Source organism: Salmo trutta, chromosome 38 (assembly GCF_901001165.1).
Source record: "Salmo trutta chromosome 38, fSalTru1.1, whole genome shotgun sequence".
In the NCBI taxonomy this organism is placed as follows: domain Eukaryota; kingdom Metazoa; phylum Chordata; class Actinopteri; order Salmoniformes; family Salmonidae; genus Salmo; species Salmo trutta.
The window spans coordinates 21,143,266-21,160,422 of NC_042994.1; the positions used below are offsets into that span (position 1 = coordinate 21,143,266).

The window sequence follows — 17,157 nt, forward strand, 5'->3', positions numbered from 1 at the left end:
GAATATGATCGAACATCTCTGGAAAGACCTGAAAATAGCTCTGCAGCAACACTCCCCATCCAACCTGACAGCGGTTGAGAGGATCTGCAGAGAAGAATGGGAGAAACTCCCCAAATACAGATGTGCCAAGCTTGTAGCTTCAAACCCAAGAAGACTCAAGGCTGTAATCGCTGTCAAAAGTGCTTTAATAATGCTTCAAAAAGTACTGAGTAAAGGGTCTGAATACTTATGTAAATGTGATATTTGTTTTTTACTTTTAATAAATAAAAATGTGTGAACCTGTTTTTGCTTTGTCATTATGGGGTATTGTGTGTAGATTGATAAGGGAAAAAATAAGGATGTAACAAAATTTGGAAAAAGTCAAGGGGTCTGAATACTTTCCAAATGCACTCAATATACTGTACTCTAGTCATGGCTCAACCTATGCATCTACTGCTGGACAATACTGTCCATACTGCCTTTACACCATTATATGTGTATATACATATGTGTGTGTATATATATTTATATTCCAGTCTCTGACATTGCTTGTTATTTTTCTGGATTGTGTATTTTACGTTTTTTAATTGCTAGCTATTACTGAATTGTTGGAGCTAGATACACAAGCATTTTGCTGCACCTGCGATATCTGCAAATCTGTGTTAGCGACCAATAAACTTTGATTTGATTTGGATATGCTGCTGTATGATTCAAATCCACTACAATTATTTCCGGCCCTTACTGTTAGAGGACCTGAGTCTTGAATCAGAATTCTGATCATACAGAAACACGAGTTGCTTGTCACTTCCTACACCACTGTGAGGGTTGAAATAATCTCTATTTGTTTAAACTGAAACCACACCTCTATTTATAATAGAGGCTTTTAAAATGAAGCTTGTGTAGTCAATTATATTCACGCAATGTAACAGCACTTTAGCTATCTAATATGACGTTCAGTTGATCATGAAACCACTTGTTCTGCTCTTGTAATTGCCCTTTGGATTAGCAGAACAACAGTTTGTAACCTTTTCATTTCCAGGGAGTGGCTTTAATTCAAATCCCCCCCCAACAAATCTCTCTCAAATGTATTGTTTTGACCTGTTTGTGTTACTTATCAAATATGGTGATGGAAAATGACAGAGGGATTAAAATAGCTGTTTGTCTTTATTTTAGTGTGGCAGTCACCAGATCTAAAGACGTGCCCGCCTTCGGTCCTCCCATCCCCCAGGGGGTGCTCTTCCCAAAGTCGGCCATGTTCCGGGACTTCCTTCTGGCCAAGATGATGAACGGTGAGAATGCGGTGCATAAGTCCGACAAGTTCCGCGCCATGGCCATGCGCACGCGCCAAGAGTACCTGAAAGATTTGGCCGAGAACTTTGTAAGTGCCAACCCTGTGGACTCTTCAGCGGCCAAGTTCAGCTTCATCTCGTTGGGTGTCAAGAAGAAGGAGCGCAGCCGACCCCGGCGGAACGCCCACCTCCAGAGCTACGGGGCAGTCACTTGGGCCGTGGTGGCCCGGGACTTTGGCCAGTCGGCGGACATTGGCTGCCTGCTGGCTGTCTCCAATGAGTTTGTGGTGCTGATCGAAGAGGCGTCCAAGGAGGTGGTGTTCAACTGCTACTGCCGCGACGTCCTTGGTTGGAGCGCAACATCTGGGAGCGTCCGGCTCTTCTACGAGCGAGGCGAGTGTGTGGTGTTCTCCACGCAGGAAGGATGCTGGGACGACGTCCGGGAGATCATGCAGAGGTTGGAGGTAAGGAGGTTGTGTTAGGCTAAAAGACAACATAATTCAGTGCTACACATCCTGTACACAGGTTAAGCCTAATAATGGACTAAGCAGTATTTTCAATTAAAATCTTTCATTGAGAATGATATTTAGTCCAGGCTTAATTTGTGTCCGGGAAACCACACCTCGGTGTTAAAGTCCTTTAAACCAGGGGTCGCCAATCGGACCCACAAGGAACATACCTAATTCATAGTCTCCAAGTATTTACTGAAGACTAGGTTTAGTTGATCACTTGAATTGGGTTTGGGTTTGTTACCGCTTGGCTGTACCCACACTGGCCCAGAGAGAAGATTGGCAACTTCTGCCTGAGACATACACTACCGTTCAAAAGTTTAGGGTCCTTGTTTTTGAAAGAAAAGCAATTTTTTTTGTCCATTAAAATAACATCAAATTGATCAAAAATACAGTGTCGACATGGTTAATGTTGTAAATGACTATTGTAGCTGGAAACGACAGATTTTTTTTTTTAATGGAATATCTACATAGGCGTACAGAGGCCCATTTATCAGCAACCATCACTCCTGTGTTCCAATGTCACATTGTGTTAGCTAATCCAAGTTTATCATCAAAAGGCTAATAGATCATTAGAAAACCCTTTTGCAATTATGTTAGCACAGCTGAAAACTGTTCTCATTAAAGAAGCAATAAAACTGGCCTTCTTTAGACTAGTTGAGTATCTGGAGCATCAGCAGCATTTGTGGGTTTGATTACAGGCTCAAAATGGCCAGAAACTATTAACTTTATTCTGAAACTCATCAGTCTATTCTTGTTCTGAGAAATGAAGTCTATTCCATGCGAGAAATTGCCAAGAAACTGAAGAGCTCATACAACGCTATCATTACATCACAATACATTTACGTCATTTAGCAGACGCTCTTATCCAGAGCGACTTACAAATTGGTGCATTCACCTTATGATATCCAGTGGAACAACCACTTTACAATAGTACATCTATATCTTTTTTGGGGGGAGGGTTAGAAGGATTACTTTATCCTATCCCAGGTATTCCTTAAAGAGGTGGGGTTTCAGGTGTCTCCGGAAGGTGGTGATTGACTCCGATGTCCTGGCGTCGTGACGGAGCTTGTTCCACCATTGGGGTGCCAGAGCAGCGAACAGTTTTGACTGGGCTGAGCGGGAACTGTGCTTCCGCAGAGGTAGGGAGGCGAGCAGGCCAGAGGTGGATGAACGCAGTGCCCTTCTTTGGGTGTAGGGACTGATCAGAGCCTGAAGGTACGGAGGTGCTGTTCCCCTCACAGCTCCGTAGGCAAGCACCATGGTCTTGTAGCAGATGCGAGTTTCAACTGGAAGCCAGTGGAGTGTGCGGAGGAGCGGGGTGAGGATTGAGCAGAGGGAAGAGATGATAGGATGGAAGAGGAGAGAGTAGCAGGAGAGAGAGAGCGAAGGTTGCGACGGCGCAATACCATCTGAGTAGGGGCAGAGTGAGTAGTGTTGGAGGAGAGCGAGAGGGAAAAGGATACAAGGTAGTGGTCGGAGACTTGGAGGGGAGTTGCAGTGAGATTAGTAGAAGAACAGCATCTAGTAAAGATGAGGTCAAGCGTATTGCCTGCCTTGTGAGTAGGGCGGGACGGTGAGAGGGTGAGGTCAAAAGAGGAGAGGAGTGGAAAGAAGGAGGCAGAGAGAAATGAGTCAAAGGTAGGGAGGTTAAAGTCACCCAGAATTGTGAGGGGTGAGCCATCCTCAGGAAAGGAACTTATCAAGGCGTCAAGCTCATTGATGAACTCTCCAAGGGAACCTGGAGGGCGATAAATGATAAGGATGTTAAGCTTGAATGGGCTAGTGACTGTGACAGCATGGAATTCAAAGGAGGAGATAGACAGATGGGTCAGGGGAGAAAGAGAGAATGTCCACTTGGGAGAGATGAGGATTCCAGTGCCACCATTCCCGCAGACCAGATGCTCTCGGGGTATGCGAGAACACGTGGGCAGACGAGGAGAGAGCAGTAGGAGTAGCAGTGTTTTCTGTGGTAATCCATGTTTCCGTCAGCGCCAAGAAGTCGAGGGACTGGAGGGTAGCATAGGCTGAGATGAACTCTGCCTTGTTGGCCGCAGACCGGCAGTTCCCGAGGCTGCCGGAGACCTGGAATTCCACGTGGGTCGTGCGCGCTGGGACCACCAGGTTAGAGCGGCAGCGGCCATGCGGTGTGAAGCGTTTGTGTGGCCTGTGCAGAGAGGAGAGAACAGGGATAGACAGACACATAGTTGACAGGCTACAGGAGAGGCTACACTAATGCAAAGGAGATTGGAAGGAAAATTAACTAAACAACTGGGGAAGCGAGAGAGCAGGGCCTCCCTCACTAACCATTCACTGAAACACTCAAATATAACTTTTCCAACTTCAACTTTAGAAATTATAATTGATGTAAACTACAGTGGTTCAATGTTTCCAGGAATAGGCTCAAATTTAGTTTATTCAGCTAGATAACTTGGTACAGTATTCTTCCGTGAAACCCACCCAGTGCACCGTGTCCTATGACGCCGTAGCAAACTAGCATGCTAGCATCCATTAACACACGGTTAGCACCAATACTTGGTTACAACAAACTACCAATGGATCATTCGTGTCCGTGTCTAGTTCCTTTCATAACTCAGAAGTAATTAAACGTTGGCTAGCTAACACAAAGTCAGTCCTGCTAGCTACACAAGTGGACTACACAACTTGAAAGTTCAGAAAGTTAAGCTTACATTGCAAAAATCTTATTGACAAAAAAATTATACAGTACTGCTAGCTGGTAGAGTTGGCTAGCTAGCAGTGGCTGCGTTTACCTTTCTTTTATCTTTGACACAGAGACAACTATGTAGCTAGCTAACATTACACTAATCAAATCGTTCCATTGTAATGTATTTAGTTTCTACAGTACTGCTAGTTGGTAAAGTTGGCTAGCTAGCAGTGACTGTGGTGTTGACGCCATTTGGAAAACGGCGCGAACGAACGAATACAGCTGGCTAGCTAACCTTGTTAGTTTCTCAAAGCTACACCTTCACCTTTAGCTGCACCTTTATCCTTGATGTAAAGACAACTATGTAGCTAGCTAGCTAACATTACACTAATCAAATCGTTCCGTTGTAATGTAATGAAATGTAATATTACCCGCGGAGCGAAGTACAGCACGACTACTCACTCCAGCATCCGGTCCAAAAAAAAAAAAAAAAAGTTATATGTACTACTCCCTTCACAGAACAGTGCAAACTGGCCCTAACCAGAATAGAAAGAGTAGTGGGAGGCCCCGGGTCACAACTGAGCAACAGGACAAGTACATTAGAGTGTCTAGTTTGAGAAAGAGACTCCTCAAGTCGTTCCTCAACTGGCAGCTTCATTAAATAATACCCGCAAAATGTCTCAACGTCAACAGTGAAGAGGCTACTCTGGGATGCTGGCCTTCTAGGCAGAGTTGCAAAGAAAAAGCCATATCTCAGACTGGTCAATAAAAATAAAAGATTAAGATGGGCAAAAGAACACAGACACTGGACAGAGGAACTCTGTCCAGACAGAGGAGACTGACAAGCTTCAGAAGAAAGGTCTTTGTTTCTGGCCATTTTGAGCCTGTAATCGAACCCAGAAATGCTGATGCTCCAGATACTCAACTAGTCTAAAGAAGGACAGTTTTAATCAGAACAACAGTTTTCAGCTGTGCTAACAAAATTGCAAAAGGGTTTTCTAATGATCAATTAGTCTTTTAAAATGAAAAACTTGGATTAGTGAACACAACGTGTCATTGGAACACAGGAGTGATGGTTGCTGATAATGGGCCTCTGTAAGCCTATGTAGATATTCCATAAAAAATCTGCCATTTCCAGCTACAATAGTCATTTACAACATAAACAATGTCTGCACTGTATTTCTGATCAATTTGATATTTTAATGGACAAAACATTTGCTTTTCTTTCAAAAACAAGGACATTTCTAAGTGACCCCAAACTTTTGTAGTTTAATATCATAAGACACTTGCATAAAACCTTGTACCTCAGTATTTGGCTGCGTTTAGACAGGCAGCCCAATTCTGATATTTTTTCACTAATTGGTATTTTGACCAATCAGATCTGTAAAAGATCTGATGTGAAAAGATCTTGTTAAGTTAAATAGTTTACTATGGGTAAACACTGCAGTGAGAAGATTACTCAAGCCCTGGGAGCCAGCCCAAGTCACAGCAGTTTAGTCAGCAGATGTCCCCCATTATACCGACACTTTACCTCAACCTCAGAACAATATGTTTGTTGTTAGAAGTTACTGTTCTTGAATCACTGATGGTAATAAACGCCTGCCGAGGCATGTACTTTCCTCCTGCTTTTTTTTGCCTGGGATTGATTAAGTCATTTGGTTGATAATTGTGTTATTTAGGGGGAGACGAGAGGTCGTATGGGGTCGGGTGTCCCTGAGCGTTCTGTCCCAGGCCCTTTTAATTTCAGTTAAATGGGATAATCCAAAGGTGTCTAAAGCCTCTGCTAGGGTTGTCACGATACCATTAGCCTCAGACGGCCAGGCTTTAAGACGCTAAAAAGGGGTGAAGAACTGGGGAGTATGGATGAAAAATAGTGACACGTTGCCACTCTAAACAGATGTTGTTTTTTTTACCTTTGGCATCGTGACGACCCTAATCTCTGCAGAGCTTGACATTGTGCGATTGGCTGGTTTATTCTGAAATTATCTAGGTATTTCTTCTGTTGTTGGCAAACTTTTTTGTCAAATCCCGTAACTGTTTCCTGCGCTTCAAGAGGCCAGCTCAGGCCACTTTTGGACTATATTTTGTTTTTGTTGCCAAGTTTGATTGAATGGAGCCCTTTAGTCTTTTCAACCAACTTTATCTTGGAAAAGGATAATTATTTAAGTTCTCATTGGCTTCGGTGCAATTTAAAGTTTTGTTTTTGTGTGGATTAGATCAAATCACAAAGTTGCTAATTACTGCCCCTCCATGAGGTTAACTGGGGTAAAGGTTGATCTACAGTAGGCCTTATAAGGTAATGCTCATAACTTATCAAAACAGTTGCCAACATGGATAAACCCTAATAAAGCCATTAGATCAGAGTAGGCTAGAATTGACTCTCTTGGTCATGTCGCCCTAGATTGTCACCCGGGGCTGCGAGACAGTGGAGATGACCCTCCGGCGGAACGGTCTGGGCCAGCTGGGATTCCACGTCAACTTCGAGGGCGTGGTGGCGGACGTGGAGCCTTTCGGCTTCGCCTGGCAGGTGGGTCTCCGTCCGGGCAGCCGGCTGATGGAGATCTGCAAGGTGGCTGTGGCCACACTATCCCACGAGCAGATGATCGACTTGCTGCGCACGTCCAACACAGTCAGTGTGGTCATCGTCCAGCCCCACGAAGACGGCACACCCAGGAGGTAGGTTAAACACCACCACCTTCTTTGCACTTAAACTAAGCTCTGTTTTATTCTTACACTGAACAACAATATAAACGCAACAATTTCAATGATTTTACTGAGTTACAGCTCATATAAGGAAATCAGTCAATTTAAATAAATTCATTAGGCCCTAATGTATCAAATCAAATGTATTTATATAGCCCTTCTTACATCAGCTGATATATCAAAGTGCTGTACAGAAACCCAGCCTAAAACCCCAAACAGCAAGCAATGCAGGTGTAGAAGCACGGTGGCTAGGAACAACTCCCTAGAAAGGCCAAAACCTAGGAAGAAACCTAGAGAGGAACCAGGCTATGAGGGGTGGCCAGTCCTCTTCTGGCTGTGCCGGGTGGAGATTATAACAGAACATGGCCAAGATGTTCAAATGTTCATAGATGACCAGCATGGTCAAATAATAATAATCACAGTGAACAGGTCAGGGTTCCATAGCCGCAGGCAGAACAGTTGAAACTGGAGCAGCAGCACGGCCAGGTGGACTGGGGACAACAAGGAGTCATCATGCCAGGCAGTCCTGAGGCATGGTCCTAGGGCTCAGGTCCTCCTCCGAGAGAGAGAATTAGAGAGAGCATACTTAAATTCACACAGGACACAGGATAAGACAGGAGAAATACTCCAGATATAACAGACTGACCCTAGCCCCCCGACACATAAACTTCTGCAGCATAAATACTGGAGGTTGAGACAGGAGGGGTCAGGAGACACTGTGGCCCCATCCGATGATACCCCCGAACAGGGCCAAACAGGCATGATATAACCCCACCCACTTTGCCAAAGCACAGCCTCCACACCACTGGAGGGATATCTTCAGCCGCAAACTTACCATCCTGAGACAAGGCCGAGTATAGCCCACAAAGATCTCCGCCACGGCACAACCCAAGGGGGGGCGCCAACCCAGACAGGAAGACCACGTCAGTTACTCAACCCACTCAAGTGACGCACCCCTCCTAGGGACGGCATGGAAGAGCACCAGTAAGCCAGTGACTCAGCCCCTGTAATAGGGTTCCCCTCTCTCCCAGTGGAGAGAGGGGAACCGGCTAGGCAGAGACAGCAAGGGCGATTCGTTGCTCCAGGGAGCCAGCCCCAGCCAATCAGAATTCGTTTTTCACAGCAAAAGGGCTTTATTACGTACATAAATACTCATCAGTTTCATCAGCTGTCCGGGTGGCTGGTTTCAGACGATCCCGCAGGTGAAGATGTTAGATGTGGAGGTCCTGGACTGCCGTGTTTACCCGTGGTCTGTGGTTGTGAGGCCGGTTGGACGTTCTCTAAAACGACATTGGAGAGGCGGCTTATGGTAGAGAAATTAACCTTCAATTCTCTGGCAACAGCTCTGGTGGACATTCCTTTAGTTAGCATGCTCCCTCAACTTGAGACATCTGTGGCATTGTGTTGTGACAAAACTGCACATTTTAGTGGCCTTTTGTTGTCCCTAGCACAAGGTGCATCTGTGTAATGATAATGCTGTTTAATCAGCTTCTTGATATGCCACATCTATCAGGTGGATGGATTATCTTGGAAAAGGAGAAATGCTCACTAACATGGATGCAAGCAAATTTGTGCACAAACTGAGAGAAATAAGCTTTTTGTGCAAATGGAACATTAATGGGGTCTTTTATTTCAGCTCATGAAACATTGGACCAACACTTCACATGTTGCATTGATATTTTTGTTCAGTATTAAAGATTGAGTTCATTATAAGGTTCAATCTAACTTTTTTTTCTCAAAAGGGCAGGGTTTGGGTCTTGGGGAATGTGTGGAGTGGTTGAAAAACGAGTTTTAATGACTCCAACCTAAGTGTATGTAAACTTCAACTGTATATAGTCAATCTTTATTTTTAGCTTTGCTTCTTGGATGTTTGTGTTTGTAATATCTTAAGTTGCCACTGGCATAATTAAGGTTACACATTTCTGCTTTAAACACTCTGTTAGTATCATTGCTTCATCAATTTCCCACGATTTCGACCACTATAACCTGTTGGGTTTTACATCAATAATTCTTATTCCTGTCAGCGGCTTGCACTCCCCTGTCTTCACAATGGAATAATGTCTCTTGACAGTGTTATGGCTCACCTGCACAACTGCCAGAACATGTTAGCCGTCACATCAATCAAGTTATGACGGCACTGCCGTACTCAGTGTTCTGAAAGAATTCTGACAATAAACCAAAAGTTAATCTTTACCATAAAATGTCTCAAACATTTTATTGATCAGTATAATGCCCCCTTTTAACCAAATGACTATATACAGTTGAAGTCGGAAATTTACATACACTTAGGTTGGAGTCATTAAAACTCGTTTTTCAACCACTCCACAAATTTCTTGTCCTAACCAACTTGCCAAAACTATAGTTTGTTGACATCTACTTTGTGCATGACACACAAGTAATTTTTCCAACAATTGTTTACAGACAGATTATTTCACTGTATCACAATTCCATTGGGTCAGAAGTTTACATACACTAAGTTGACTGTGCCTTTTAAACAGCTTGGTAAAATTCCAGAAAATGATGCCATGGCTTTAGAAGCTTCTGATAGGCTAATTGACATAATTTAAGTCAATTGGAGTTGTACCTGTGGATGTATTTCAAGGCCTACCTTGAAAGGCCTCTTTGCTTGACTTCATGGGAAAATCTAAAGAAATCAGCCAAGACCTCAGGAAAAAATATTGTAGACCTCCACAAGTCTGGTTCATCCTTGGGAGCAATTTCCAAACGGCTGAAGGTACCACGTTCATCTGTGGAAGTATAAACACCTTGGGACCACGCAGCCGTCATACCGCTCAGGAAGGAGATGCGTTCTGTCTCCTAGAGATTAACGTAATTTGGTGTGAAAAGTGCAAATCAATCCCAGAACAACAGCAAAGGACCTTGTGAAGATGCTGGAGGAAAGAGGTACACAACTATCTATATCCACAGTAAAACGAGTCCTATATCGGCACAACCTGAAAGGCCGCTCAGCAAGGAAGAAGCCACTGCTCCAAAACCATAAAAAAGCCAGATCTTTGGTTTGAAACTGTACATGGGGACAAAAATCATACTTTTTGGAGAAATGTCCTCTGGTCTGATGAAACAAAAATAGAACTGTTTGGCTGTAATGACCATTGTTATATTTGAAGGAAAAAGGGGGAGGCTTGCAAGCCGAAGAACACCATCCCAACCGTGAAGCATGGGTGTGGCAGCATCATGTTGTGGGGTGCTTTGCAGCAGGAGGGACTGGTACACTTCACAAAATAGATGGCATCATGAGGCAGGAAAATTATGTGGATATATTGAAGCAACATCTCAAGACATCAGTCAGGAAGTTAAAGCTTGGTCGCAAATGGGTCTTCCAAATGGATAATGACGCCAAGCATACTTCCAAAGTTGTGACTAAATGGCTTAAGGACAACAAAGTCAAGGTATTGGAGTGGCCATCCCAAAGCCCTGACCTCAATCCTATAGAAAATTTGTGGGCAGAACTGAAAAAGCGTGTGCGAGCAAGGAGGCCTACCAACCTGACTCAGTTACACCAGCTCTGTCAGGAGGAATAGGCCGAAATTCACACAACTTATTGTGGGAAGCTTGTGGAAGGCTACCCAAAACGTTTGACCCCAGTTAAACAATTTAAAGGCAATGCTACCAAATACTAATTGAGTGTATGTAAACTTCTGACCCACTGGGAATGTGATCAGAGAAATAAAAGCTGAAATCAATCATTCTCTCTACTATTATTCTGACATTTCACAATCTTAAAATAAAGTGGTGATCCTAACTGACCTAAGACAGGGAATTTTTACTAGGATTAAATGTCAGGAATTGTGAAACTGAGTTTAAATGTATTTGACTAAGGTGTATGTAAACTTCCAACTTCAACTGTACCACATATGATTTTAGCTGAAGCATTTATATCAATCTATTCCCATATAGAATAGATACTACACATTTACCTTCCTGTTAGTGAGCATTTCTCCTTTGCCAAGACAATCCATCCACCGAACAGGTGTGGCATATCAAGAAGCTGATTTAAACAGCATGATCATTACACAGGTGCACCTTATGATAAAAGGCCACTCAAAAATAGGCAGTTTTGTCACAACACAATGCAACAGATGCCTCAAGTTTTGAGGGAGCGTTGCAATTGGCATGCTGACTTCAGGAATGTCCACCAGAGCTGTTGCCAGAGAATGTTACTTTCTCTACCATAAGCCGCCTCCAACGTCGTTTTAGCGAATTTGACAGTACGCTCAACCGGCCTCACATCCGCAGCCCATGTGTAACCACGCCAAGCTAGGACTTCCTCATCCAGCGTCTGCACCTGCGGGATCATCTGAGATCAACCTCCTGGACAGCTGATGAAACTGTGGGTTTGCACAACGGAAGAATTTCTGCACAAACTGTCAGAAACCATCTCAGGGAAGCTCGCCCTCACCAGGGTCTTGACCTGACTGCGGTTCGGCGTCGTAGCAGACTTCAGTGGGCAAATGCTCACCTTGGATGGTCCTTGGCTTACTGGAGAAGTGTGCTCTTCACAGATGAGTCCCGGTTTCAACTGTATCGGGCAGATGGCATGTGTTGCGTCTTGTGGGCGAGTGGTGGGCGACTGGTTTGCTGATGTCATCGCTGTGAACAGAGTGCTCCGTGGTGGTGGGGTTATGGTATGGGAAGGCATAAGCTACGCACAACGAACAGAATTGCATTTTATCAATGGCAATTTGAATGTACAGAGATACCGCGACGAGATCCTGAATCCCATTGTCGTGCCATTCATCCGCCGCCATCACCATTTTTCAGCATGATAATGCCCAGCCCCATGTCGCAAGGATCTGTACACAAATCCTGGAAGCTGAAAATGTCCCAGTTCTTCCATGGCCTGCATACTCCCCAGGCATGTCACCTATTGAGCATGTTTGGGATCCTCTGGATCGACATGTACGACAGCGTGTTCCAGTTCCCGCCAATATCCAGCAACTTCGCACAGCCATTGAAGAGAAGTGGGACAACATTCCACAGGCCACAATCAGCAGCCTGAAGAACTCAATGTGAAGGAGATGTTGCGCTGCATAAGGCAAATGGTCACACCATCTTTGACCAACATATTCATATCTGTCTTCCCAGTCATGTGAAATCCATAGTTTAGGGCCTAATGAATTTATTTCAATTGACTGATTTTCGTTATATGAACTGTAACTCAGTAAAATCGTTGAAATTGTTGCATGTTGCGTTTTATATTTTTGTTCGGTGTTTATAGCACATTCCTTTTGGCCAGAGCCCTATGGGCCCTGGTCAAAAGTAGTGCATTATAATGGAAATGGGTGCCATTTGAGACTTATGAATCCAACATGTATGAATCAAGACAGGGCTTTCGTGCTGTGCCATTTTTTGGGACATTCCAAGGCAGTCGTTTGGGTTGGTTGAGATCTTAAGACTTGCCAAATCATGTTTTAACAGGAATCAAGCAGAGTGAAGGCGAAAAACATGATCCATATTTTTGTACTATATGTGCGTAAGGAACATTTCTGGGATCTTTTATTTTAGCTCATGGAACATTGTTTACATGTTGTGTTCATATTTTTGTTCAGTGTAGGAAATAGGGTGCCTTTTGGGACCCAGCCTATATCTCCCAGCTAGTTCAAAGCTAATTATCTCTGTAGTCATGACCTAATGGGCTTGTTAAATTAATCAATGTTGTCTGTTAGTATATAACATTATGTCATGTTTTGTGTGGACCCCTGGAAGAGTAGCTAATAGGGGACCTAATAAAATACTAATACCAGTGCTATTGATGTCAATCGGCCACAGGCTTAGTCAATGCAGCTCATATCCATCAGCAAATATTGAACATATTTAACTGTAGCAAAGTAGCAGTAAATTTGGATGAACTTGGACACGAGTTGGCAGCGACTGGTCCCAAATGCAATGGAAAGTTGGTCATCTCTTTCGCACCAAGAATATTGGGTTAATACTATATTCTGACGGTTAAATCATTCGAGCAAGAAAGAGGTGGAACGGGGCTGTACCTCTTTGGAAACGGACGTATCAAGTAGCAGGCAGTGAAAAATCTCAAAATACCGAACACTTAAAATGCAGTCCATCTTCCAAATATCAACATAACTCTCCCATTGACTTAGAATAGCCTATGAGGATTGTGTCACACTTTTTACATTAGATGCACATAATAACATGTAACAACACTTACTCATGCTCTTACAGTATAATGTAAATACATGTACTTCACCATTTAAGATTGTTTTGTAAGACGCTCAATTGTTAATGTGTCTTTTTGATTTGTTCTATCAGGAGCTGCTCGGAGATGTACCGCGTCCCCGTGGTGGAGTACAAGACCTCCACGGCTGCCGGCTGGCACCGCGTCTCGGCAGCACCGGGTGGTGGCCCATCCATGTCCCGGACCTCCCCCACACAGGGCCCCAGCCCCGGGCAGCAGATGTTCCACTACGCCCAGGGGGCCATCTCCCGCAGCACCTCCTTCGACAGGAAGCAACAGGACGGGACAAGGTACACCTCAGCACCCACTTCCATCTTCTTTGACTCAATTGACTCATAGTTCCTAGTTCTAGCACCCTAGATCCGAGGTACTCAAATTTGAGCCTGGATGGCCAAAGTCCTGATGTTTTTTTTTAATTTTCGAACAGAGTAAACTCATTGTCACTGTTTGGTTAGTGCTAGTGAGTGGAATCTCGATCTTAATAAGTCCCTGCTTAGAGCAAAGAATTTACATCAGCAGTACTTCTTGTCTGGAGGCCAGATTTTAGTATCCCTGCCTTTGACACTCATAATCATGCTCAGTGTGTCACCAAAAGCGACTTGAAGTATATTACATCAATCATGCTTCCTTACTTGGCAAGAAGAGTCACTCCAATTCAGAAAATATTTTCATGTACATATACAGATTTGCTGGCCAACCATGTCTGACTCATCCCAAGGACCTGTACTAATAATTGAATAGGACTCATTGCCGACTTGTTTTTGTTAGTGAAATTGTATAATTTTCTCGATGGACACAATGGCACATCTATCCTTAGTATCACTGACACTGCACGATATTAGCATAGGCTGTGCATAATGAGGTCAAGGTTTTTGTAATTTGATTAGCATAAAATTAGCAAGTGGCAAATACATGACTGGGAAACTGAGACTGGGCTCTGACAGGAAGGAAAACAAGATGGCGGAAGGGGCATTAGGGAAACCAACAAAGTGTTCTAAAAGGATTTGCAATGGAAAACAGGAACAAGCTTTTATTTGACAAGTCTAGGTAAACCGTCCCTGTTTGTCTGTTTTCTACCGTTCATGCCTAATGAACTCGACCCAGCTCTAATTCCAACTCTAACATACTGTGGCTACTATACTTAAATCAGTGTTTTCTCATAGACATGGTTTCAGATGGTATTTGCACACACAGTGGGTCCCAGGACTAGAGAAAACAACTGAATCAATGCTGAATGTAGATGAGAAGAGCTCTTTGGCACTGTGATAATACTAACAGAAAAACAAACAGAAGAGACTCTAAGGTTTTTCCTAGTGTTTTATTTTTGCTCTTATGTTGGGTCATGTTTTATGGAGTGATTTTAGTGGCAACAGAATTTCTATCAGAATTTAATCATGTTGAATTTGTATTATGAAATGTTTCATTTTGTTGGCACTAATATCACTCCATAAGCATCAACTTTCTTTACCCTGTATTTAGAGTGTATGTTTCTCACTCTGTCTGCGGGTTGAGGATCGACCTCCATGTTGTGCCCGGGGGGGGGGGGGGGGGTGTTAGCTAGCAGGGTGTCATGGCATGTGAATGTTTTATTGAGCTCGGGAGTGTCGAGGTGCTTGTTTGCAGCCCTGCACTGCCCCTCTGCTGTGGACTGTCCACGATTGTCTGTACACACACACACACACACACACACACACACACACACACACACACACACAGCGACAGTAAGGCTACCTCAGCACTGGTCTTTCAGGGTAGGTTTGCATTACATATCAGGTTGAACGCGCGTGTGTGTCCATGCCATGCGTATCTGTGGTGTTACATCTAATCAGTGTGTGCGTGTCCATTTCCAACTGTGTGACAACTGTGTGTGCGCATGCAAGCATACCAGTATGTGTGTGTGTATATGTGGGAGTAGTGCAATTGTGTGGGATGAGTTTGACCTTTTGTAGAAAGAAAAGCACAACTTGTTTGCTGGCGGAAAATTGAGATTAAGTGATTCCCTTCTAGTCAGTGGTTTCACAGGAATGATTGCGGCATGGATTTGGCCTCTCATGAGAAAACTCTATTTTCAGATTAGAGTGTCCTTGTATGTCTGTTATGAAAGACTTTACAAGTCTACACTGAGTGTACAAAATATTGTGAAGACCTGCTCTTTCCATGACATGGACTGACCAGGTGAATCCAGATGAAAGCTTTGATTTACATTTACATTTAACATTTGATCCCTTATTGACACAACTGTGGGATGAATTGGAGTCAACGTGGGCGAGCATCCCTGTGGATTGCTTTCGACACCTTGTAGAGTCCAGCCCCGACGAATTGAGGCTGTTCTGACGGAGGGGGGGGGGGGCGCAACTCAATATTAGGAAGGTGTTCTTAATGTTTTGTACAGTCAGTGTATATTATAGACCTGTTTGCAACCTTTTAAAGAAAATAGGGGGTTTGCTTCGCTACAAACTCTTCTGGTGGCAGTCTGGGAACCAAATGGTTGTTGTGACATTTCTCTCATTAAACTTAATATGTCATGAGTTAAGATGTCAACCCCGCTTGGCACCAAATGGTGAATTTATTTTATCTTTATTTTAACAGGGATTCATACTAGAGGTCGACCGATTAATCTGAATGGCCGATTGATTAGGGCCGATTTTCAAGTTTTCATAACAATCGGTAATTGCCATTTTTGGACATCGATTATGGCCAATTACATTGCACTCCATGAGGAGACTGCATGGCAGGCTGACTACCTGTTATGCGAGTGCAGCAAGGAGCCAAGGTAAGGTGCTAGCTAGCATTAAACTTTTCTTCTAAAAAAAACAAAACAATCAATCTTAACATAATCACTAGTTAACTACACATGGTGGTTGATAGTACTAGTTTTTCTAGCTTGTCCTGCGTTGCATATAATCGATGCGGTGCCTGTTAATTTATCATTGAATCATAGCCTACTTCGCCAAAAACGGGTGATTTAACAAGCACATTCACGGAAAAAAGCACTGTCGTTGCACCAATGTGTACCTAACCATAAACATCAATGTCTTTCTTAAAATCAATACACAAGTATATATTTTTAAACCTGCATATTTAGTTAATATTGCCTGCTAACATGAATTTCTTTTAACTAGGGAAATTGTGGCACTTCTCATGCGTTCTGTGCAAGCGGAGGCGGTATATGCAGCAGTTTGGGCCGCCTAGCTCGTTGCGAACTGTGTGAAGACCATTTCTTCCTAACAAAGACCGTAATTAATTTGCCAGAATTGTACATAATTATGATGTAACATTGAAGGTTGTGCAATGTAACAGGAATATTTAGACTTAGGGATGTCACCTGTTAGATAAAATATGGAACGGTTCCGTATTTCACTGAAAGAATAAACGTTTTGTTTTCGAAGTGGTAGTTTCCGGATTTGACCATATTAATGACCTAAGGCTCGTATTTATGTGTGTTATTATATTATAATTAAGTATATTATTTGATAGAGCAGTCTGACTGAGCGGTGGTAGGCAGCAGCAGCCTCGTAAGCATTCATTCAAACAGCACTTTCCTGTATTTGCCAGCAGCTCTTCGCTGTGCTTCAAGCATTGCACTGTTTATGACTTCAAGCCTATCAACTCCCGAGATTAGGCTGGCAATACTATAGTGCCTATTAGAACATCCAATAGTCAAAGATATATGAAATACAAATGGTATAGAGAGAAATAGTCCTATAATTCCTATAATAACTACAGCCTAAAACTTCTTACCTGGGAATATTGAAGACTCATGTTAAAAGGAACCACCAGCTTTCATATGTTCTGAGC

The 17,157-nt window shown here is 43.3% G+C and overlaps 1 protein-coding gene across 9 annotated transcripts in view; it reads left to right on the forward strand.

Annotated features, from left to right (window-relative positions):
• Positions 1 to 17,157, forward strand: part of sipa1l2 (signal-induced proliferation-associated 1 like 2) — a 117,420-nt gene that overhangs the window by 70,185 nt on the left and 30,078 nt on the right. For all 9 annotated transcript variants that reach the window (XM_029739257.1, XM_029739256.1, XM_029739259.1 and 6 more), the window contains exons 8-10: positions 1,153 to 1,732; positions 6,844 to 7,118; positions 13,434 to 13,649. In XM_029739257.1, coding sequence (XP_029595117.1) covers positions 1,153 to 1,732; positions 6,844 to 7,118; positions 13,434 to 13,649 — 1,071 coding nt within the window. The remainder of the gene's footprint in view (positions 1 to 1,152; positions 1,733 to 6,843; positions 7,119 to 13,433; positions 13,650 to 17,157) is intronic.